The 22268-nt window shown below is 37.0% G+C and overlaps 1 protein-coding gene across 5 annotated transcripts in view; it reads right to left on the bottom strand.

Annotated features, from left to right (window-relative positions):
* UIMC1 (ubiquitin interaction motif containing 1) overlaps positions 1-22268 on the bottom strand; it is a 191757-nt gene that overhangs the window by 77608 nt on the left and 91881 nt on the right. For all 5 annotated transcript variants that reach the window (XM_082622707.1, XM_082622706.1, XM_082622705.1 and 2 more), the window contains exon 3: positions 12012-12096. In XM_082622707.1, the coding sequence (XP_082478833.1) occupies positions 12012-12096 (85 nt within the window). The remainder of the gene's footprint in view (positions 1-12011; positions 12097-22268) is intronic.

Below are 22268 nucleotides of genomic sequence, written 5' to 3'. Positions count from 1 at the left end.
TGTGGAACCAGAAAAATGGTACAGATGAACCGGTTTGCAGGGCAGAAATAGAGACACAGATGTAGAGAACAAACGTATGGACACAAAGGGGGGAAAGTGGCAGGGGTGGTGGTGGTGGTGGGATGAACTGGGTGATTGGGATTGACATATATTCACTAATATGTATAAAATAGATAACTAATAAGAACCTGCTGTAATAAAAACTAAAATAAAATTCAAAAAACACCCAAAAAGAACCTGAGCTTCATTAAGTCCTGAGACCCGGTGTGTGATCTCAGTTAGAAGACTGTTCAAGTCCCAATCTGGGTTTGGGCTGGGTTTGAGTCCTGGCCCATGGGTTCAAGTCCCAATCTGAGTTGCACAATTTCACCTTCATTAAAAAATGTTACTGAAAAAAATTACTTCATTGCTAGAAAGAGCTAACCAGCATCTGAGCCTTCAAAAAGTTTTAATCTTTTTGATTGTGGAGGCGTTAAAGTATTGCAAGAATTACCAAAATGTGACACAGAGACATGAAGTGAGCAAGTGCTGTTGGAAAAATGGCACCCAAGAGACTTGTTTAACACTGGGTTGCCACAAACCTTCAATTTGTGTTAAAAAAAAAAATTATCTACATAGCTCAATAAAGTGAAGCAAAATTAAACAAGGCATGCCTGTAATCACTTTGAATGTCAATGGATTAAATGTATCAATTAAAAGAGATTGGATCAAAAAATAAGACTCAACTGTATGTTGTCTACAAGAAACCCACTTTAAGGACTTCCCTGGCAGTCCAGTGGTTAAGACTCTGTGCTCCCAGTGCAGGGGGCACAGGTTCGATCCCTGGTTGGGGAACTAAGATCCTACATGCCACGTGGCGCAGCCAAAAAAAAAAAAAAAAAATTGAGGAAACTGATAAAGACAAATGTTGATTCTTTGGAAAAATTAATAAAGCTAATATGCTAAAAAAAAAAAGAAAAGAAAAGAAAGAAGGAAAGTAAAGAAACCACTTTATTTATTTATTTATTTATTTTTTATTTGGCTGCCTCAGGTCTTTAGTTGTGGCACGCAGGATCTTCATTGTGGCACGTGGGATCTTTCACTGTGGCACTTGGGCTCCTCGTGCAGTGCACAGGCTTCTCTCTGGTTGTGGCACGCAGACTCCAGAATGTGTGGGCTTAGTTGCCCTGCGGCATGTGGGATCTTAGCTCCCCAACCAGGTCTCGAACCCACGTCCCCTGCATTGGAAGATGGATTCTTAACCACCGGACCACCAGGGAAGTCCCAGAAACCCACTTTAAATACAAAGAGAAATACAGATTAAAAGTAAATAGATGGCGCAGTGGTTAAGAATCCGCCTGCCAATTCAGGGGACATGGGTTCAAGCCCTGGTCCGGAAAGATCCCACATGCCACGGAGCAACTACGCCCGTGCACCACAACTACTGAACCTGCCCTCTAGAGCCCACGAGCCACAACTACTGAGCCAGCGTGTCACAACTACTGAAGCCCACATGCCTGAAGCCCGTGCTCTGCAACCAGAGAAGCCACCACGATGAGAAGACTGCACACTGCGATGAAAAGCCTGTGCACTGCAACGAAGAGTAGTCCCCACTCGCCACAACTAGAGAAAGCCCACGCAAAGCAACAAAGACCCAACACAACCAAAAAAGTAAATAAATAAATGGATGCGGATTTCCCTGGTGGTCCAGTGGCTAAGACTCCATGCTCCCAATGCAGGGGGGAAGGGTTTGATCCCTGGTCAGGGAACTAGATCCCACATGCCTCAACTAAAGATTCCACATGCTGCAACTAAAAGATCCCGTGTGCCGCAACTAAGACCCGACGTGCCCAAATAAATAAATAAATAAATAAATTTTAAAAAGTAAATGGATGGAAAAATATACCATGCTAACACTAATCAAAAGGAAGCAAGAGTAACTATTAATTTCAGACAGAGCAGACTTCTAAGCAAGAAAAGTTATCAGGAATAAAGAAAGGCATTATATAATAATAAAGAGATTAATTCTCCTAGAAGACATAACAATCCTTAATGTGTATGTGCCTAACAAAAGAGTGTCATTGGTGAGGCAAAAAATGATAGAACTGCAAGGAGAAATAGATGACCCACTATCACAGGTGGAAATACCAACCCCCCTCTATCACAAATGGACAGATCCAGCAGGCAGAAAATCAGTAAGGGTATAGTTTAACTCAACAACATCATCAATCATTTGAATACAATAGACATCTACAGACTACTCCAACCAATAACAACAGAACACATTCTTCTCAAGCTCACACAGAACATTCACCAAGACAAACCACGTTCTGGGCCATAAAACACACCTTAAATTTAAAGCAAGAGAAATCATGCAATGTCTATACTCAGACCACAATGGAATTAAACTAAAAATCAATAACAGAAAGAAAACAGGAACATCCCAAAATACATGAAGATTAAACAACATACTTCTAAATAACTCATGGGTCAAAGAAGAAATCAAGAGCAATATAAAAATACTTTGAATCAAAAGAAAATGAAAAATGCATCTTATCAAAATTTGCAGGATGCAGCAAAAGCAGTGCCTAGAGGAGAGTTACAGCATTAAAAGCATACACTGGGAAAGAAGATCTAAAATCAATCATCTACATCTATACCTTAGGGCAGGGGTCCCCAAACCCTGGGCCACGGACCAGTCCATGGCCTCTTAGGAACCGGGACGCACAGCAGGAGGTGAGCGGCAGGCGAGTGAGTGAAGCTTCATCTGCACTCCCCATCACTCGCATTACTGCCTGAACCATACCTCCCTGATCCCCAGTCCGTGTAAAAACTGTCTTCCAGGAAACTGGTCCCTGGTGCTAACAAGATTAAAGACTGCTGCCTGAGGGAACCAGGAAAAAAAAACAAAAGTAAATTAAGTACAAAGTAAGCAGAAAAAAAAAAAAGAATTACAGCAGAAATCAATGAAATTGAAATCAAGAAATAAGTAGAGAAAATGAACCAAACCAAAAGCTGGTTCTTTAAAAAAAAGAAAAAAAAATCAATAAAATTGATAAACCACTAGCTAGGCTGACTAAAAAAAGAGAGGGCACAAATTACTAGTACCAGAAATGAAAAAGAGGGCATCACTACAGATCTCATGGACATTAAAAAAAATAATAAAGGAGGGCTTCCCTGGTGGCGCAGTGGTTGAGAGTCCGCCTACCGATGCAGGGGACACGGGTTAGTGCCCTGGTCCGGGAAGATCCCACATGCCGCGGAGCGGCTAGGCCCGTGAGCCATGGCCGTTGAGCCTGTGCTCCGCAACGGAGAGGCCACAACAGTGAGAGGCCCGCGTACCACAAAAAAAAAATAATAATAATAATAAATAATAAAGGAATACTATGAACAACTCTATGCCCACAAATCTGATAACCTAGATGCAACAGACCAATTCCCTTTGAAAGACACAATCTGCCAACACTCACATGAGAAGAAATAGGCAGTCTGAATACACCTATATCTATTAAAGAAACAGAATCCATAATTAGTCTTCCACAACTAAAAGCAACAGGCCCAGACGGAGTCACTAATGAATTCTACCAAACATTTAAGGAAGAAATTATACAAGTTCTATACAATCTCTTTCAGAGGACAGAAGCAGAGGGAATACTTCCTAAGTCATTCTATGTGACCACCATTAAACCTATCACTAAAACTAGACAAAAACATTACAAGAAAACTACAGACCAGTATCTTGCATGAACATGAACACAGATACAAAAATCCTCAACAAATAGTAGCAAATTAAATCTAACAATGTATAAAAAGAATTATACACCATGACCAAGTGGGATTTATCCCAGATGTGCATGTTAGTTCAACACTCAAAAATTAATTAATGTAGTGCAACACATAAACAGAACAAAAAAGAAAAATCACATGATCATAGTCAATAGATTCAGAAAAAGCACTGGACAAAATCAAACACTAATTCATGATAAAACTTCTCCATAAACTAGGAATAGAGAACATTCTCAACTTGATAGAGAATATCTAAAAAAACTCTATAGCCAACTTCATACTAAATGGTGAAAACTCAAAGCTTTCCCACTAAGAACAGGAAAAAGGCTAGGATGTCCCCTCTTATCACTCCTTTTCAACACTGTACTAGACATACTAGCTAATGCAATAAGACAAGAAAAGGAAATATACAGACTAGGAAAGAGAAAAATAATACTGTCTTTGTTCACAAATGACACTATCATCTAAGTAGAAAATCCAATAGAATCTACAAAACAATTCCTGGAACTATCAAGTAATTATAGTAAGGTTATGGTATACAAGGTTAGTATAAAATAGCCAATCACATTCCATATACCAGCAATGAACAAGTGTGATTTGAAATTTAAAACACAATAGCATTTACATTGGTAATGAAATAATGTACAGGATCTATAAGAGGAAAACTAGAGAACTCTAATGAACAAAGTCAAATAAGAATTAACTAAATAAAGGGATATTCCTTGTTCATGGATAGAAAGACTCAGTAACGTCAAGGTATCAGTTTTTTGCAACCTGAGCTGTAGATTCAATGCATTCCAAATCAAAATTCCAACAAGTAATTTTGTGGATACCAACAAACTTATTCTAAAGTTTATATGGAGAGGGCAAAAGATCCAGAAGAGTCAACACAATATTGAAGAAAAAGAACAAAGTTGGAGGGCTGATGTTACCTGACTTTAAAACCTACTACATAAAGCTACAGTAATCGAAACAGTGTGGAATTGGCGAAAGAACAAATAGGTCAATGGAACAGAAGAGAGAGCCCAGAAATAGACCCACATAAATATAGTCACCTGATTTTTACAAAGGAGCAAAGACAATACAATGAAGCAAAGGGATTATCTTCAACAAATGTTGCTGGAACAACTGGACATTTCATATCCCTCAAACTGAATCTAGACAAAGATCTAACACCATTCCCAAAATTAACTCACTGGATCATAAACTAATACGTGAAACACAAAACTATTAAACTCCTAGAAAATAACATAGAAAACCTAGATGACATTAGGTATGGCAATGACTTTTTAGATTATATCTAAAGGCATGATTCAGGAAAGAAGTAAATAAGCTGGATGTCATTAAAATTAATAACTCCTGCTCTGCAAAAGACAATGTTGCAAGAATAAGAAAACAAGTAACAGACTGGGAGAAAATATTTGCTAAAGACATATCTGATAAAGGACTGTTATCCAAAATATACAAAGAACTCTTAAAACTCAACTGTAAGAAAATAAACACAACTAAAAAGTGGGCCAAAGACTTTGACAGACAACTCACCAAGATGATATACAGAGCAAATAAGCATATGAAAAGATATTCCACATCATATATCATCAGCAAAATGCAAACTGAAAAAAGGAGATACCACTGCACAACTACTAGAATGGTCAAGTTCTGGAACACTGACAACACCAAATGCTGGTGAGGATATGGAGTAACAGGAACTCTCATTCATTGCTGGTGGGAATGCAAAATGGTATAGCCACTTTGGAAGAGAGATTGGCGCTTTCTTACAAAACTAAATATACTCTTAGCATACTCAGCAATCATGTTCCTTGGTATTTACCCAAAGGAGTTAAAAACTCATGCCCAGGGCTTCCCTGGTGGCGCGGTGGCGCAGTCTGCCTGCCGGTGCAGGGGACACGGGTTCGTGCCCCAGTCCAGGAGGATCCCACATGCCACAGAGTGGCTAGGCCCGTGAGCCATGGCCGCTGAGCCTGTGTGTCCGGAGCCTGTGCTCCGCAACGGGAGAGGCCACAACAGTGAGAGGCCCACATACTGCAAAAAAAACTCATGTCCACCCCAAAACCTGCACAGAGATGTTTATTCCAGCTTTATTCTTAATTGTCAAAACTTGGAAGCAACCAAATGTCTTTCAGTAGGTGAACAGATAAATAAACTATGGTAGAGCCAGACAATGGAATATTATTCACTGCTATAAAAAAAAAACAAAAGATCTACCAAAGCATGAAAAGACACAGAGGAAACTTAAATGCATATTACTAAGTGAAAGAAGCCAATTTGAAAAGGCTATATACCGTCTGACTCCAACTACATGACATTCTGGAAAAGGCAAAACTATGAAGACAGTAAAAAGATCAGTGGTTGTCACAGATTAGCAGGGGAAGTAGGGTAGGGATGAATAGGTGAAGCACAGAGAATTTTTAAGGCAGTGAAAATACTCTGTTTGATACCATAATAATGGATACATGTCATTATATATTTCTCAAAACCCATCGAATGTATAACACCAAGAATGAACCCTAGTGTAAACTACAGACTTAGGATGATTATAATATGTCAGTGTAGGTACATCAATTGTAACAAATCTATCACTTTGATAGGAAAAGTTGATAATGGAGGAGGCTATGTATGTGTGAGGCTACATATGTGTGAGGTAAGAAATCTCTGTACCTTGTCCTCAGTTTTGCTGTAACCTAAAACAGCTCTAACAAAACAAAGTCTTAATGAAAGTTATACACACACACAAGTACAGGCTGAGAATTTTCCAAAGTAAACAGAGATCTCAAATCAGACCTCAAATCACATATCCAAGAAGACTATCAAGAAAAATACATTCCATGACCCCCACAAAAAACTCATACCTAAACATCATGTTCAAACTGGTAAAAAAACAAAGATACAGACTATATTGAAGGAAGCCAGAGAGAAAAACATGTTACATTCAAATGAACAAAGATGAGGATTAAAGTCAACTTCTCATTAAAAACTCTGCAGCCAGAAAACAATAAAGTGACATCTTGAAAATGATGAAAAACTGTCAAACCATATCCTATAGCCAGGGAAGTATTTCTCAAAAATGAAGGAGATTCAATCTACCACTTTCAGTAAAAAGGAGAACTAAGCAGAACATTAAGTAAACAGAAGACAAACAACACTATAATCCAACCAGACCAAATAGATATCTACAGAACACTCTATCCAACAGTAGCAGAATAAACATTTTCCTCGAGTGCACATGAAATATTCTCCAGGATAGAACATATGATGGTGATAAAACAAGACTCAACAAACACAGAAAGATAAAAAACATACAAAGTATGTTTTCCAACATAATGAGTGAAATTATAAATAACAGAAGGAAGAAATTTGGGGAATGGACAAATACGTGGAAATTAAACAAAACACTCCTAAATAACCAATGGGTGAAAGAAAAAATTACAGTGGGAAAGCAGAAAATAGTTTGAGATGAATGAAAATGAAAATTATCTTTTTTTTTTTTTTTTTTTTTTTTTTTGCGGTATGCGGGCCTCTCACTGTTGTGGCCTCTCCCGTTGCGGAGCACAGGCTCCGGATGCGCAGGCCCAGCGGCCATGGCTCACGGGCCCAGCCGCTCCGCGGCATATGGGATCCTCCCAGACCGGGGCACGAACCCGTATCCCCTGCATCAGCAGGCGGACTCTCAACCACTGCGCCACCAGGGAGGCCCGAAAATTATCTTAAAAACTTAAACGATTTAGCTAAAGCAATACTTAAAGGGAAATTTACATCTATCTAATGCTTATATTAAAAAAGAAAGATCTCAAACAAATAACCTAAACTTCCACCTTAAGACACAGAAAAAAAGAGCAAACTAAACCTAAAGAAAGCAGAAAAAAAAACAAAATAATAAATAGAGGAGAAATTAATTTTAAAAATAGTAAAACAAGAAAAATCAATGAGATGAAAAGTTGGTTTTTTTGAAAACTAAAAATACTGACAAACTTTGAGTTAGATTTGAGCAGGGGGAAAAAAGACGACTCAAATAACTAAAAGCAGAATGGCAGTGGAGACATTACTAACAAATACAAAAATAAAAGACAAATTGCCAAAGCTGACTTGAGAAAAAATATAAAAACTGAACAGAACTACAACAGATAAGAAACTGAGGACTTCCCTGGTGGTGCAGTAGTTAAGAATCTGCCTGCCAATGCAGGGGACACAGGTTCGAGCCCTGGTCCAGGAAGATCCCACATGCCTCAGAGCAACTAAGCCTGTGTGCCACAACTACTAAGCCTGCACTATAGAGCCCACATGCCACAACTACTGAAGCCCACGCGCCTAGAGCCTGTGCTCCACAACATGAGAAGCCACTGTAATGAGAAGCCCGCGCACCGCAACAAAGAGTAGACCCCGCTCACCACAACTAGAGAAAGCCCAAGCACAGCAATGAAGACCCAGTGCAGCCAAATATAAATAAATACATTAAAAAAATTGAATTAGTAATCAAAAACTATCTACCTTTGAAAAGCCTAGGCCCAGATGGCTTCACTGGTGAATTCTGTCCAACAATTAAAGAAAAATATTAAATCTTCACAATCTTTTCCAAATATAGAACAGAAGGGAACAATGTTCAACTCATTCTATGAGGCCAGTATTAGCCTGATACCAAATCCAGACAAAGACATCACAAGAAAACTACAGAACAATATCTCTTATGAATGTAAATGCAAAAACTCTCAACATAACGTTAGCATACCAAATCTAGAAAGAATATAAGAAGATTACACACTATGACAGAGGAGAATTCATCCCAGAATGGAAGGTTGACTTAACATATGAAAATCAATTAATACACCAAATTGACAAAAGACAAAACCCATATGATCATCTCAATAGGCACAGAAAAAGCATTTGACAAAATTCAACACCGCTTCATGATAAAAACATTTTTAAATGGTTATAAATGGTTAAATTAGTATATTTTATGTGTATTTTACAATAAAAATATTTTTAATAAGTAAAGAAGTGACCAATAAGCACATGAAAAGATGCTCAACATCATTAGTCATTAGAGAAATGCAAATCAAAACCTCAATGAGATACCATTTCACACCCACTAGGATGGCTTAATGGGGAAAAAAAGAAAAAGGAAAATAACTGTTGGCAAGGATATGGAGAAACTGGAACTCTCATACGATGCTGGTGGAAATGTAAAATGGTGCAGCCATTTTAGAAAGCAATCTGGCAGTTTCTCAAACAATTAAATGTTGAGTTACCATATGACCCAGGAATTCCACTCCTAGCTATATTACTCAAGAGAAATGGAAACATACAGCCACAGAAAAACGAGTACTTGAATGTTCACAGCAACTTTAGTCAATAACCGAAGAGGAGAAACAACTCAAATATCCATCAAATGATGACTATATAAACAAAACATGGCACAGCAATATAGTGGAATAATATCTGGCAACAAAGGAATGAAGTACTAATACATGCCAAAACATAGATGAACCTGAAAAAATTAAGTACAAAAACCAGTCATGAAAGACTACATATTATATGATTCCATTTATATGGAATGTCCAGAATATGCAAATCTATAAAGACAGAAAGTAAATTAATAGTTGCTTAGGGCTGGGTGGGATGAGGGCTTTGGGTTACTGGTTAAGTGTATAGGGTTTCTTTCTGGAGTGATGAGAACATTCTAGAATTAGACAGTGGTGATGGTTACACAACTCTGTTAATATACTAAAACCCACTGTATACTTTCAATGATGAAAGTATTATATGATGAATAAATTGAGTATGTGAGTTATATCTCAATAAAGCAATTACCATAAAAATGGAGAAATACATTTTCAGACAAAAATAAAATAGAGAATTAATTGGTCTACATTAAACTAAGTGATAAAGGAAGTTCTTCCAGCAGAAAAAACATGATACTGGATAGAAACTGGGACCTACACAAAGAAATAAAAAGCCCTTGATGGTACAAATAAAGGAAAATATGGAATTCTTTATTTCTTATTTCCATTGCTCTGAAAGTCATTTAACTATCTAAAGCAAAATAGTATCAATGTATTGTGTGTTACAGTATATGCAAAAGTAAAACGTATGGTAAAAATAACACAAAGGAGGGTAGAAAGGAATCGGGAGTCTTTATACCATGTGTGAAACAACATGACATTATTTGAAGGTAACTGTGATTAATTAAACATGTATACTGTAGACTCTAGAGCAACCACTAAATATTTTTAAAAAGAGATATAAGTTAAGTAAATAGTAGAAATTAAATGGAATAATAAAATAATACTCAACAAATACAAAAAAAGAACAGAAAAAGAAGAAACAAAGAACTGGAACAAATAAACAGCTTTCAATCCAATTACATCAATAATTACATTAAATATAAACGTAAAGGACAATTAAAAAGACTGAAATTGTCAGGCTGAATTTTAAAAAAAATTAAAAAGACTAAGACTGGAAAAGAAAGTATGACAATTATGTAAAAACGTGAAACACAGACAGCAAGCAAACAACTATCAATAGTCTACCAATGGTGACAAAAACCTAACTATCAATTGATAAAGATTACTGTACCTCAAAAAGTAACTATTATCAATAATTCTCAAGACTGAAAATAACTTGAGTACATTCAACAGATCTAACCATAGTGACAGCCACCTCTAGATATAACACAATGATTTAGCAACAACAACAAAAATTATGGTTAATTTTATAAGGCTGAGAATTATACCTTAAATCACCAAAATTCAAATTAACAGTGAAAGAAATCCTTCTTTATCTTCAATCAACTGGTGTAATAATTTCATCTAGTTATCATAGTTTTGAAAACTTCACTGAAATACTTAAACATCTCATATGACATTAAAATGCAAAAATATAGTAATTATTAAACGACTTCACAATTGAGTAACAAAGTCAGAAGAAAAAAAACTTCCAACAAAGGATTTTTCTAATACTGTGATTTATAATAATAAATATATACCTAATCTTTGCCCCTGGCCCTGTCACAGAGCTCCTAATACCCTTGGAATTTCCTCAATGAGAAGAGCAATAAAGGTGTCTTTTGTTATTCATAACAATCCCCTCTTTGGCACACCAGAGTCTTTGGCACACCAGAGACTATGTTAATGAACTTACTTTTGGAAAGCCCCTAAGGATGGGGGCTGGTCGCGAGGGGAACCAACCAAGGTACCAGAGGATTAGAACTTTCATTCCAACTCCCCAGTGTCCAGGGAAGGGAGAGGGGCTGGCTGGAAGTTGAACCAATCACCAATGGCCAATGATTTAATCAACCATACCTGCATAATGAAGCCTCCATAAAAATACCTGAACTACAATGTTTGGTGAAATTCCAGGTTGGTGAATATGTGTGTGTACTGGGAGGGTGACATACCTGGACAGGACATGGAGATCCGCACCCCTTTTCCTATATCTTGCCCTATGCATCTCTTCCATCTAGCTGTTCCTGAGTTATACCCCCTTATAACAAACCAGTCATCTAATAAGTAAACTGTTTCCCTGAATTCTGAGAGCCATTTTAACAAATTAATCAAACCCAAGAAAGGGGTCATGTGAACCTCTGATTTATAGCAAGTCAGTCAGAAGCACAGGTAACAACCTGGAATTGCAACTGCTGTCTAAAAGAAGGGGTAGTCCTGCAGAATTAAGCCCTAAACTTGTGGGATCTGAGAGTGTCAGATTTCCTTAAATTGTAGGGCACCCAGTGTCTGCCAGAGAGCTGGAGAACCGCTTGGTATGGGGGGAAAAAAAACCTACACATTTGATGACCAGAGTGAAGTATTAAGAATACGGGAAACATACAGAAGAGTTTTTCCCTAAAAATTTTAATGAACAAAAGAGTAAAACACACCATTATTGGAGCCACTAAGTGACTTTCTAAGTGTTATCTGCATGTTATTGATGAGGAAACAGAGGTAGGCTGAAAGTAGTGGCTTGCCTAAAGTCCACATAGTAAGGTGAAGCAAGGATTCAAATCCAAGTGTGCCTAACTCTGAAGGTCACATTTTTAATTTCAACATTGTCTTCAATAAGTCAGTTATATATGCTATAGGTTAACTGTGATCCCTACAAATTTTAATGGAACCCAGAATTAACAAGAAGCACACACAACCTTTTTCAGAGAAACCTCTTCCTAATGAAGAAACCAGTGTCAAGTCTACGATTGTTGTAATTTCCAAACCATTCTCAACACAAAAATTAAAACATACGTGCAATTTTTCTTTTAGCCAAACACTTTGCTCTATTCGACTGTTTTGTCTTCATTTTCTGCAATCCATTCTCCTCGTTTGGTTCCTGTTGCAAAACAAGAAATATGATCAGGGTGACTGCCATTAAAAGTAGTACTCTTTCTGCCTCCTCTACAGCCAACAGAGGCCACTGAGCCTCTGAAGAATCAGTGGTGGTTGTAAATGTTCACAGAAAACATCAGAAAAAGATTCTTATTGTAGAAAAAGGAAAATGTAGACTCAGAACCAATAAAAATTAAAAGTCATAATATACTGACGTAATTATCTGTCATATACAAGCTCATGTAAAATTGGTCCATCTGCAAAATACCAGCAAGTACGCACCCAAGTTCAGAGAAAGCTTGATTCAAGGTTTAAAAATCAATAATAAAGTTTAAACTCAGTGCATAGTCACTTATTTTAAATCAGTACTTTTAAAAAGCAACAGAACTGAGGAAAAGTATGCAACATATTTATCAGATAAAGGGCTAATTTTCCTTATATATAGAGCTCTTATAAATCAATACAGAGACCAATATTTAACCTCCTCCCATAGACAAAGAATATGATAAAACACTTCATAGAAAAACATACACAAGGGGCTCATAAGTATGCAAATCATAACAATTATATAGATACTTTTTTAAACCTATACTAATAGTAAAAATGAAAATGTTTTATAAAACACTTATTGTGGGGAAACAAGTACTCTCATACCACTGATGGAATACAATTGATGCAAATCATTATTTTGTGTACCTGGAACTAATACAGCATTGTAGGTAAATTATACTTCAATTACTGTGTGTGTGTGTGTGTGTGTGAACACTGGGAGGAAATGCATCAAAATGCTAATGATGGGACCTCCTTGGTGGTCCAGTGGTAAAGAATCTGCCTTGCAATGCAGGGGACGCAGGTTCAATCCCTGGTCAGGGAACTAAGATCACACATGCTGTGGGGCAGCTAAGCCCATGTGCCACAACTACTGGGATCACGTGCCTCAACTACGGCCCATGTGCTGCAAACTACAGAGCCCACGCGCTCTGGAACCCGCACGCCACAACTAGAGAAGAGAAAACCTGCACGCCACAACTAGAGAGAAGCCCACGCACCACAATGAAGAGCCCACACACAACAAAAGATCCTGCGTGCCTCAACAAAAGATCCTGCGTGCCGCAACTAAGACCCAACACAGCCAAAAATAAATTAAATAAATAATAAATAAATCTTAAAAAAATAATATTAAAAAACGCTAATGGTGGTTATGTCTAGAAGGTGGGGATTATGGATGATTGGCTTCTATGTATTTCTAATTGCCTGCAATTAACAGGTATTGCTTGTAAAATGAGGAAGAAAACAATAAACATCATTAAAAATGAAAAAAGAATACAAAGGTGATCCAATAAATGTATAATTGGGGTCTCTAAAGAAGAAAACAAAACAGTGAAAAAGACTAACATAAACACTATAATCAAAAATAAATTTATAAGGGAGAAAACACCTGAATCTACAAACTGAAAGTATATACAATTTACCTGGGAAAATGGACCCTGAACAGTCAATTTCCAGACATATACTAACATACCTATCTCACCCAAGAAAAAATTTTAAAGCATGCAGACTAACAAAGAGGCCTAATTACTTACCAAAAAAAGGAAAATAAACTGGACTTATCAAATGCAACATACAAAGCAAAAAAAACAAGAAGGCAGCATTTTAAAGAAACTCAAGGGAAAAAATATTTTTTTAAACCAAGGATTCTGGATTCCAACAAGCAGTCTTTCAGATATCAAGATTATAGAAAAACAGTATCAAACACATAAGAACTCAGGAAATACTATACTCACAAGGCCTACTTGTCAAATCTAATTAAAAACAAGCACTATTCAACTAAAAAATGATTAGAGAAACTTGGCAAAAGAACTTATAGTGAATATTTAATATACTAAATTTTAGAACTAAGACTAAAAGTACAGGTGAGAACAGAAAAAGCATGTAAATATTATATGCAGAAATGATGCAACTAATAAATGAGAGAAGACAGAAGTGGGAACAGAATAAGTTCATTGACTATTGCATGCACTATAAGTGAAAGTCAAAGGATACTATTTACAACTGACAAACCACATCATAGAAAACTAAATTTTTTAAAATAAGGAAGAAAGGAGCTATAAAAGTCATTAATATAAGATAAACTCTGGGCTCCCCTGGTGGCTCAGTGATTAAGAATCTGCCTGCCAATGCTGGGGACACGGGTTCAAGCCCTGGTCCGGGAAGATCCCACATGCCATGGAGCAACTAAGCCCGTGCACTACAACTACCGAGCCTGTGCTTCAGAGCCCACGAGCCACAACTACTGAGCCCATGCACCACAACTACTGAAGCCCACGCACCTAGAGCCCGTGCTCTGCAACAAGAAAAGCCACTGCAATGAGAGGCCTGCACACCGCAACAAAGAGTAGCCCCCACTTGCCGCAACCAGAGAAAGCCCATGCGCAGCAACGAAGACCCAACGCAGTCAAAAATAAATAAATTAAATAAATTAATGAAAAGGAAAAAAGATAAACTCTAAAACAAAAAACAAAATTATAGAAAGAATAATTCCTGTAACATGGAAGTGAGTATCTGTTACCAGTGGGGTGTGAGGGAGGGAGGGAGGTGAAGGAGATGGGAAGAAATTTTATTTTTAAACATTGTGCAAAGATGTAAAATTATACTTTCCAATATGTTAAAGTCAACTTAATCTAAGTTTCATAAGCATGTTAAAATAATTCATATTTCAATAAAGGACAAACACCTGTATGAAGATTCTTGAAAAAATCATGGAAAATGCATTTTTTAATATGGAGTTTTACATAAGGGAACATGCATTAATATAAAGCAACATTATCCAACAATATTAATTTTCTGCCCTACTTCACTTTCTCTGAGCCCTCTTGATACATATCATCAATTGGAAAACTATCAACTGTGTTTGGTGATCTGCATCCAGTGTGACACTTTGATGTTTTATTCATCTGCTTGATATTGAATTATTTTCCCTAAAAATAAATAAATAAAACAAAAAACATATACCAAAAAATATGCTTAAAGGAGAGCACCAAAAATCAAAGAATATAGAAAAAGAAATATAGTGAATATAACAGAATCTAAGAAAATTCAACTCAAAGCTATATATAAGAGACCGTGTTCCAGAAAGAACACAGCCATTCTGGATCATAAGGTGATCCAGAATGGCTGAAAATGAAAGGTCTAGAAGATAGTGGTAATCACCTAAATCTGAATCTCTCCACATATCATCCCAGAAAAAACCACAAGACCAACAAGGACCAGAAATAACACCATCTGTGACCAATGCCTTCAGCATTATTAGGAGACAAAACATACCACAAACTTCAAATAACCAGCGAGCAGAGAAATAAACAACAAATTCTAACAGAGCTCCCACTGCGGCTGCAAGTCTGTGAGTACACAGAACGGAGAAAGGGAAAGCTTAAGAGACTCCATGAAAAATAAGAAAGATGAAAAACTTAAAGCACAGACAAAATCACCTTCAGAATTAGTGTCCCACACTAAGGCCAAACACTGGTCCAAGATGTGGTACTTCACACAGTCAGCTACATTTTAAAGGGCTTGAAAGTGAGAGGAACAAAAGTGGCAACCACAGAGATGCACTGCTACGGGAAAAGAGGGAGATACACAAAGAAGAGGTGGTACCCCTCAGATTCATGGAAGAAAAAGAAAGGAGGAAAAAAAATGAAGGGTCCTGAAGAAAAAAACTGAAACATGCCAACCTCTCCTCCCCACCCTCCCAGTACACTAATATCAACAATACCATCCATAAAAGAAACTGTACTTCACTAGACTGAAGTACACTAAAGTGACAAAAGGGAAGCTTTTGTGCAGGAAATGATAAGAATAAAAGAAGAAATTCCAAACTAAGCAACTATAAAACAAAAACACAAAATGCAAATAAAAACATTTCAGTTTATGAGCATTCTCCTCTAATCACCAACCCAGAAAAAGAAATTAACACATTCCAAACAAATTTGAAAGTATCGTCTCCAGGTTAAGAAAAACCCAGAATCAGAAATTTAAAACTCAGACCATAAACTGACAAAAAAAGGAACAAATGAAATGAAAGTTGATAAAATTCGGGAAAAAAACTGAAAATAGATAAAACCATCTCAAAAAATAAAAATGGGTCTCCAAAGAAAAACTATACAAGTAAAAATCTAAAAGGGTCACTGAAGAAATACAAGAAAACAATGAGAATATGAAGGGACTAACCTATAGCAGGGGTGTCCAACACCCGGGCCATGGACCAGTACTGGTCTGCAGCCTGTTGGGAACCAAGTCACACAGCAGGAGGTGAGCAGTGGGCAAGTAAGTGAAGCTTCATGTGCCGGTCACCAATGCTCGCACTACCGCCTGAACCATCCCCCGCCCACCTTCCCACTCCCCGGCCATGTAAAAATTGTCTTCCACGAAATAGGTCCCTGGCGCCAAAAAGGCTGGGGACCACTGACCTATAGGATAGTGCAGAGAAAACAACAAAATGAAAATAGGTATGCTACATTTCACATAAAAAGAAGTGGAATTAAGAAAACATGAATGGGTTTATTTTTCCTTTAAAGCAATGTAAGAATAAAAAAGAAATCAATAAAATTGGTTATCAACAGGGGTGAGGGATGTGGAATACGGAGTACAGGATGGAAAAGCAAGATAATTTCAGTATATCTTTCTCTACAGACTTAATTTGTTCAATAAAGCAAACTTCCTACATAATGCAAAAATAAAATTAAATCAACAAGAATGGGAAGAAAACTAAAAAGCAATGCACAATCAGTTGGATGGTACATTTTAAAGTACCTCAAGAACTTTATTAAATATAAAAGGTCTAAACACATTGGTTTAAAAAAAGAGAGACTGTCAGCCTGTATAAAATTAGAAAGATCAAACTCTGTGCTACCTACAAGAAACCCAAATAAAACATAAAGACATAGCTAGGTTAAAAGTTAAAATACCAACAAATGGTGCTGGGAAAACTGGATACACACAAGCAAAAGAAGATAGACCCCTATCTTATACCATACACAAAAGCTAATACCACAAAATGGATCAAAGGCCTAAATATAAGAGCTAAAATTTTAAAACACTTAGAAGAAAACACAGGGGAAAAGCTTCATAACACTGGATTTGGCAATGATTTTTTTGGTTATGACACCAAGGCACAAGAAACAAAAGAAAAAAATAGATAAATTGGACTAAATTTAAAACTACTGTGCATCGGGGCTTCCCTGATGGCACAGTGGTTGAGAGTCCACCTGCCTGCCGATGCAGGGGTCACAGGTTCATGCCCCGGTCCGGGGAAGATCCCACATGCCGCGGAGTGGCTGGGCCCGTGAGCCATGGCCGCTGAGCCTGCGCGTCTGGAGCCTGTGCTCCACAACAGGAGAGGCCACAATAGTGAGAGGCCTGCGTACCACAAAAAAAAAAAAAAAAAAAAAAAAAACTACTGTGCATCAAAAGATATCAACAGAGTAAAAAGGCAACCTATGGAATGGGAGAATATATGTGCAAAACATATATCTGACAAGGGGCTAACTATCCACAACATATAAAGAACTCCTACAATTCAATGACAATGTAAATATATTTACCCTAAAGATTGTTAAAATGGTAAATCTTACATTATATACATTTTACCACTACACACACACACACATACACACACACACAAAATCTCATACTATACACAAAAATTAGCTCAAAATGGAACAAACACCAAATCATAAGCACTAAAATTAAAAAACTCTTAGGGATCAACTTCATGACTTTATATTTGGCAACAGATTCTTAGATACAATACTAAAAGCATAAGCAACCAAAGGAGAAAAAACAGATAAGCTGGACTTCATCAAAATTTAAAACTGTTGTGCATCAAGAAACGTCAAGAAAGTGAAAAGATAACCCCAAAAATGAAAGAATATATTTGCAAATAATATACCTGATAGGAGGTTTAATATGCAAAATACTTAAAAAACCACCGAACAACAAAAAGACAAACTGCACTGTATAAATAAACAAAGGCCTTGAACAGACATTGCTCCAAAGAAGCTATACAAATAGATAACAAGTACAAAAAAGATGCTCAAGCTCATTAGCCATTAGGGAAATGCAAGTCAAAACCACAATAAGAAACCACTACACACCCACTAGGGTGGTTATGATAATTAAATATTAAAAAAATAACAAGTGTTATCAAGAATATAGAGAAACTGGAACCCCAGTACATTGTTAATAGAAATGTAAAATGGTGCAGCCACTGTGAGGAAAAAAAGGAATGACATACTGTTACATGCTACAATATGGATGAACCTTGAAAACATATGTTAAGTGAAAGAAGTTAGTCACAAAAGCCCACATATTGTATGATTCCATTTATAAGACACGCCCAGAATAGGCAAATCCATAGAGACAAAAAGCAGATTAGTGGTTGCCTAGGGCTGGGAGTTTGGGGGGAAGAGGACAATGACTGCTGATAAGAACTGGTTTCTTTTTTAATTAATGAAAATGTTATAAAATTGATAGTGGTGATAGTTGTACAACTCTATGAACATACTAAGAACCAAGAATTATACATTAATTTAGTGAATTATATAATATGTAACTTTATCTCAATAAAACTGACTATGGAAACATATTAGGACTGCTAGGCAATACTGAGGGGCCACTTGAGGTTTGTGGTCTTAAATATAACATGAGCACTGTTGTGCTCCTTAGGTAGGGACACATAATAGGTGCAGAATTGGATTTAACCAAAATTGGGTTTTCCCAGGGAGTACAGTAGAAATTAGAAATAAGTTGAGAGAAACACAAGCATGTGGAGGCTAAACAATATGCTACTAAACAACCAAGGAATCACTGAAGAAATCAAAGAGGAAACCAAAATATACCTAGAGACAAATAAAAATGAAAACATGACAATTCAAAACCTATGGGACACGACAAAACCAGTTTTAAGAGAGAAGTTTATACCAATGCAATCTTACCTCAGGAAACAAGAAAAATCTCAAAGAAACAACCTAATCTTACACCTAAAGCAACTAAAGAAAGAAGAACAAACAAAACTCAAAGTTAATAGAAGGAAAGAAATCATGAAGATCAGAGTAGAAATAAATGAAATAGAGACCAAGAAAACAGAAAGATCAATAAAACTAAAAGCTGGTTCTTTGAAAAGATAAAAATTGATAAACCTTTAGACAGACACATCAAGAAAAAAAGGGAGAGTGCTCAAATCAATAAAATCAGAAATGAAAAAGGAGAAATCACAACTGACACAATAGAAATACAAAGGACCATAAGAGACAACTTACGAGCAACTATATGCCAATAAAAAAGGACAACCTGGAAAAAATGGACAAATTCTTAGAAAGGTACACTCTCCCAAAACTGAATCAGGAAGAATAGAAAATTTGAACACACCAATTAAAAGTACTGAAATTGAATCTGTGATTTAAAAACTCCCAACGAACAAAAGTACAGGACCAGATGGCTTCACAGGCCACTTCTACCAAACATTTAAAGAAGAGTTAACACCTATCCTTCTGAAGCTATTCCAAAAAACAGAGAAAGAAACACTTCCAAACTCATTCTGAGGCCACCATCACCCTGATTCCAAAACCAGACAAAGATAACCCACAAAAAAAGAAAATTACAGGCCAATATCACTGATGAACATAGACGCAAAAATCCTCAACAAGATACTAGCAAACTGAATGCAACAATACATTAAAAGGATCATATACCATCATCAAGTGGGATTTATCCCAGGGATGCAAGGATTTTTCAATATCCACAAATAAACCAATGTGATACACCACATTAATAAATTGAAGAATAGGGACTTCCCTGGTGGCACAGTGGTTAAGAATCCACCTGCCAATGCAGGGGACATGGGTTCAATCTCTAGTTCGGGAAGATCCCACATGCCACGTAGCAACAAAGCCCATGTGCCACAACTACTGAGCCTGCGCTCTAGAGCCCGCATGCCGCAACTACTGAAGGCCAAGCGCCTACAGCCTGCACTCCAGAACAAAAGAAGCCACTGCGATGAGAAGCCCACACATGGCAACGAAGAGCAACCCCCGCTCGCTGCAACTAGACAGAGGTCGTGCACAGCAACATAGCCAAAAGACCCAATGCAGCCAAAAAACAAAAAAAAGAATTGAAGAATAAAAACCATATGATCATCTCAATAGATGCAGAAAAAGCTTCTGATAAAATACAACATCCATTTATGATAAAAACTCTCCAGAAAGTGGGCATAGGGGGAATCTACCTCAACATAAAAAAGGCCACATATGACAAACCCATGCTAATATCATATTCAATAGTGAAAAACTGAAAGCATTTCCTCTAAGATCAGGAAAAAGACAAGGATGTCCACTCTCGCTACTTTTTATTCAACATAGTTTTGCAAGTCCTAGCCACAGCAATCAGAGAAGAACAAGAAATAAAAGGGACCCAAGCAATCAGAGAAGAACAAGAAATTAAAGGGACCCAATTTGGAAAAGAGGAAGTAAAATTGTCACTCTTTGCTGGTGACATGATGCTACACATAGCAAATCCTAAAGACACTACCAGAAAACTACTAGAGCTCATCAACGAATTTGGTAAAGTTGTAACATACAAAATTAATACACAGAAATCTGTTGCATTTCTATACACTGACAACAAAAGATCAGAAAGAGAAATTATGGAAACAATCCCATTTACCATCACATCAAAAAGAATAAAATACCTAGGAATAAACCTACCTAAGGAGGCAAAAGACCTGTACTCTGAAAACTGTAAGACACTGATGAAAGAAATCAAGTAAGACACAAACAGATGGAAAGATATACCATGTTGTTGGATTGGAAGAATCAATATTGTCAAAATGACCATACTACCCAAGTCAATCTACAGGTTCAATGCAATCCCTATCAAACTACCAATGGCACTTTTCACAGAACTAGAACAAAAAACTTTTAAAGTTGTATGGAAACACAAAAGACCCAAAGCAATGTTGAGAAAGAAAAACGAAGCTGGAGAAATCAGGCTCCCTGACTTCAGACTATACTACAAAGCTACAGTCATCAAAACAGAATGGTTCTAGCACAGAAACAGAAATATAGATCAATAGAACAGGATAGAAAGCCCAGAAATAAACCCACTCACCTATGGTCAATTAATCTATGACAAAGGAGGCAAGGATATACAATAGAGAAAAGACAGTCTCTTCAATAAGTGATGCTGGGAAAACTGGACAGCTACATGTAAAAGAATGAAATTAGACCATTCTCTAACACCATACACAAAAATAAACTCAAAATGGAATAAAAACCTAAACATAGGACCAGATACGATAAAACTCCTAGAGTAAAACATAGGCAAGATGCTCTTTAACATAAATTGCAGCAATATCTTTCTGGATCCACCTCCTTGAGTAATGAAAATAAAAATAAACAAATGGGACTTAATTAAACTTAAAAGCTTTTGCACAGCAAAGGAAACTATAACAAAATGAAAAGACAACCTACAGAAAGGGAGAAAACATTTGCAAACAATGCAACCAACAAGAGATTAATTTCCAAAATATACAAACAGCTCATATAGCTCAATATCAAAAAAACAAACAACCCAATCAAAAAATGAGCAGAAGACCTAAATAGGCATTTCTCCAAAGAAGACATACAGATGGCCAAAAGGCAGATGAAAAGATGGTCATCATCACTAATTATTAGAGAAATGTAAATCAAAAGTACAATGAGTGGACTTCCCTGGTGGTCCAGTGCTTAAGAATCTGCCTTGCAATGCAGGAGATCCAGGTTCGATCTCTGGTCAGGGAAACAAGATCCCACATGCCACGGGGCAACTTAAGCCCACACACTGCAACTACTACTGAGCCCAGTGCTCTACAGCCCACGTCACAACCAGAGAGCCCTTGTGCCACAACTACTGAGCCTGCGTGCTCTGGAGCCTGTGCACCACAACTAGACAGAAGCCTGTGTGCTGCAAAGAAAGATCTTTCATGCCACAACAAAGATCCCACGTGCCACAAAAAGGCCCAATGCAGCCAAATAAATCAAAAAAAAAAAAAAAAAAAGGACAGTGAGGTATCAACTCACACCAGTCAAAATGGCCATCATCAAAAAGTCTACAAATAAATGCTAGAAAGTGTGTAGAGAAAAA

This window comes from Mesoplodon mirus (genome assembly GCF_964341445.2).
Source record: "Mesoplodon mirus genome assembly, chromosome: 5".
NCBI lineage: Eukaryota > Metazoa > Chordata > Mammalia > Artiodactyla > Ziphiidae > Mesoplodon > Mesoplodon mirus.
This window is presented reverse-complemented; position numbering and strand designations above follow the sequence as displayed.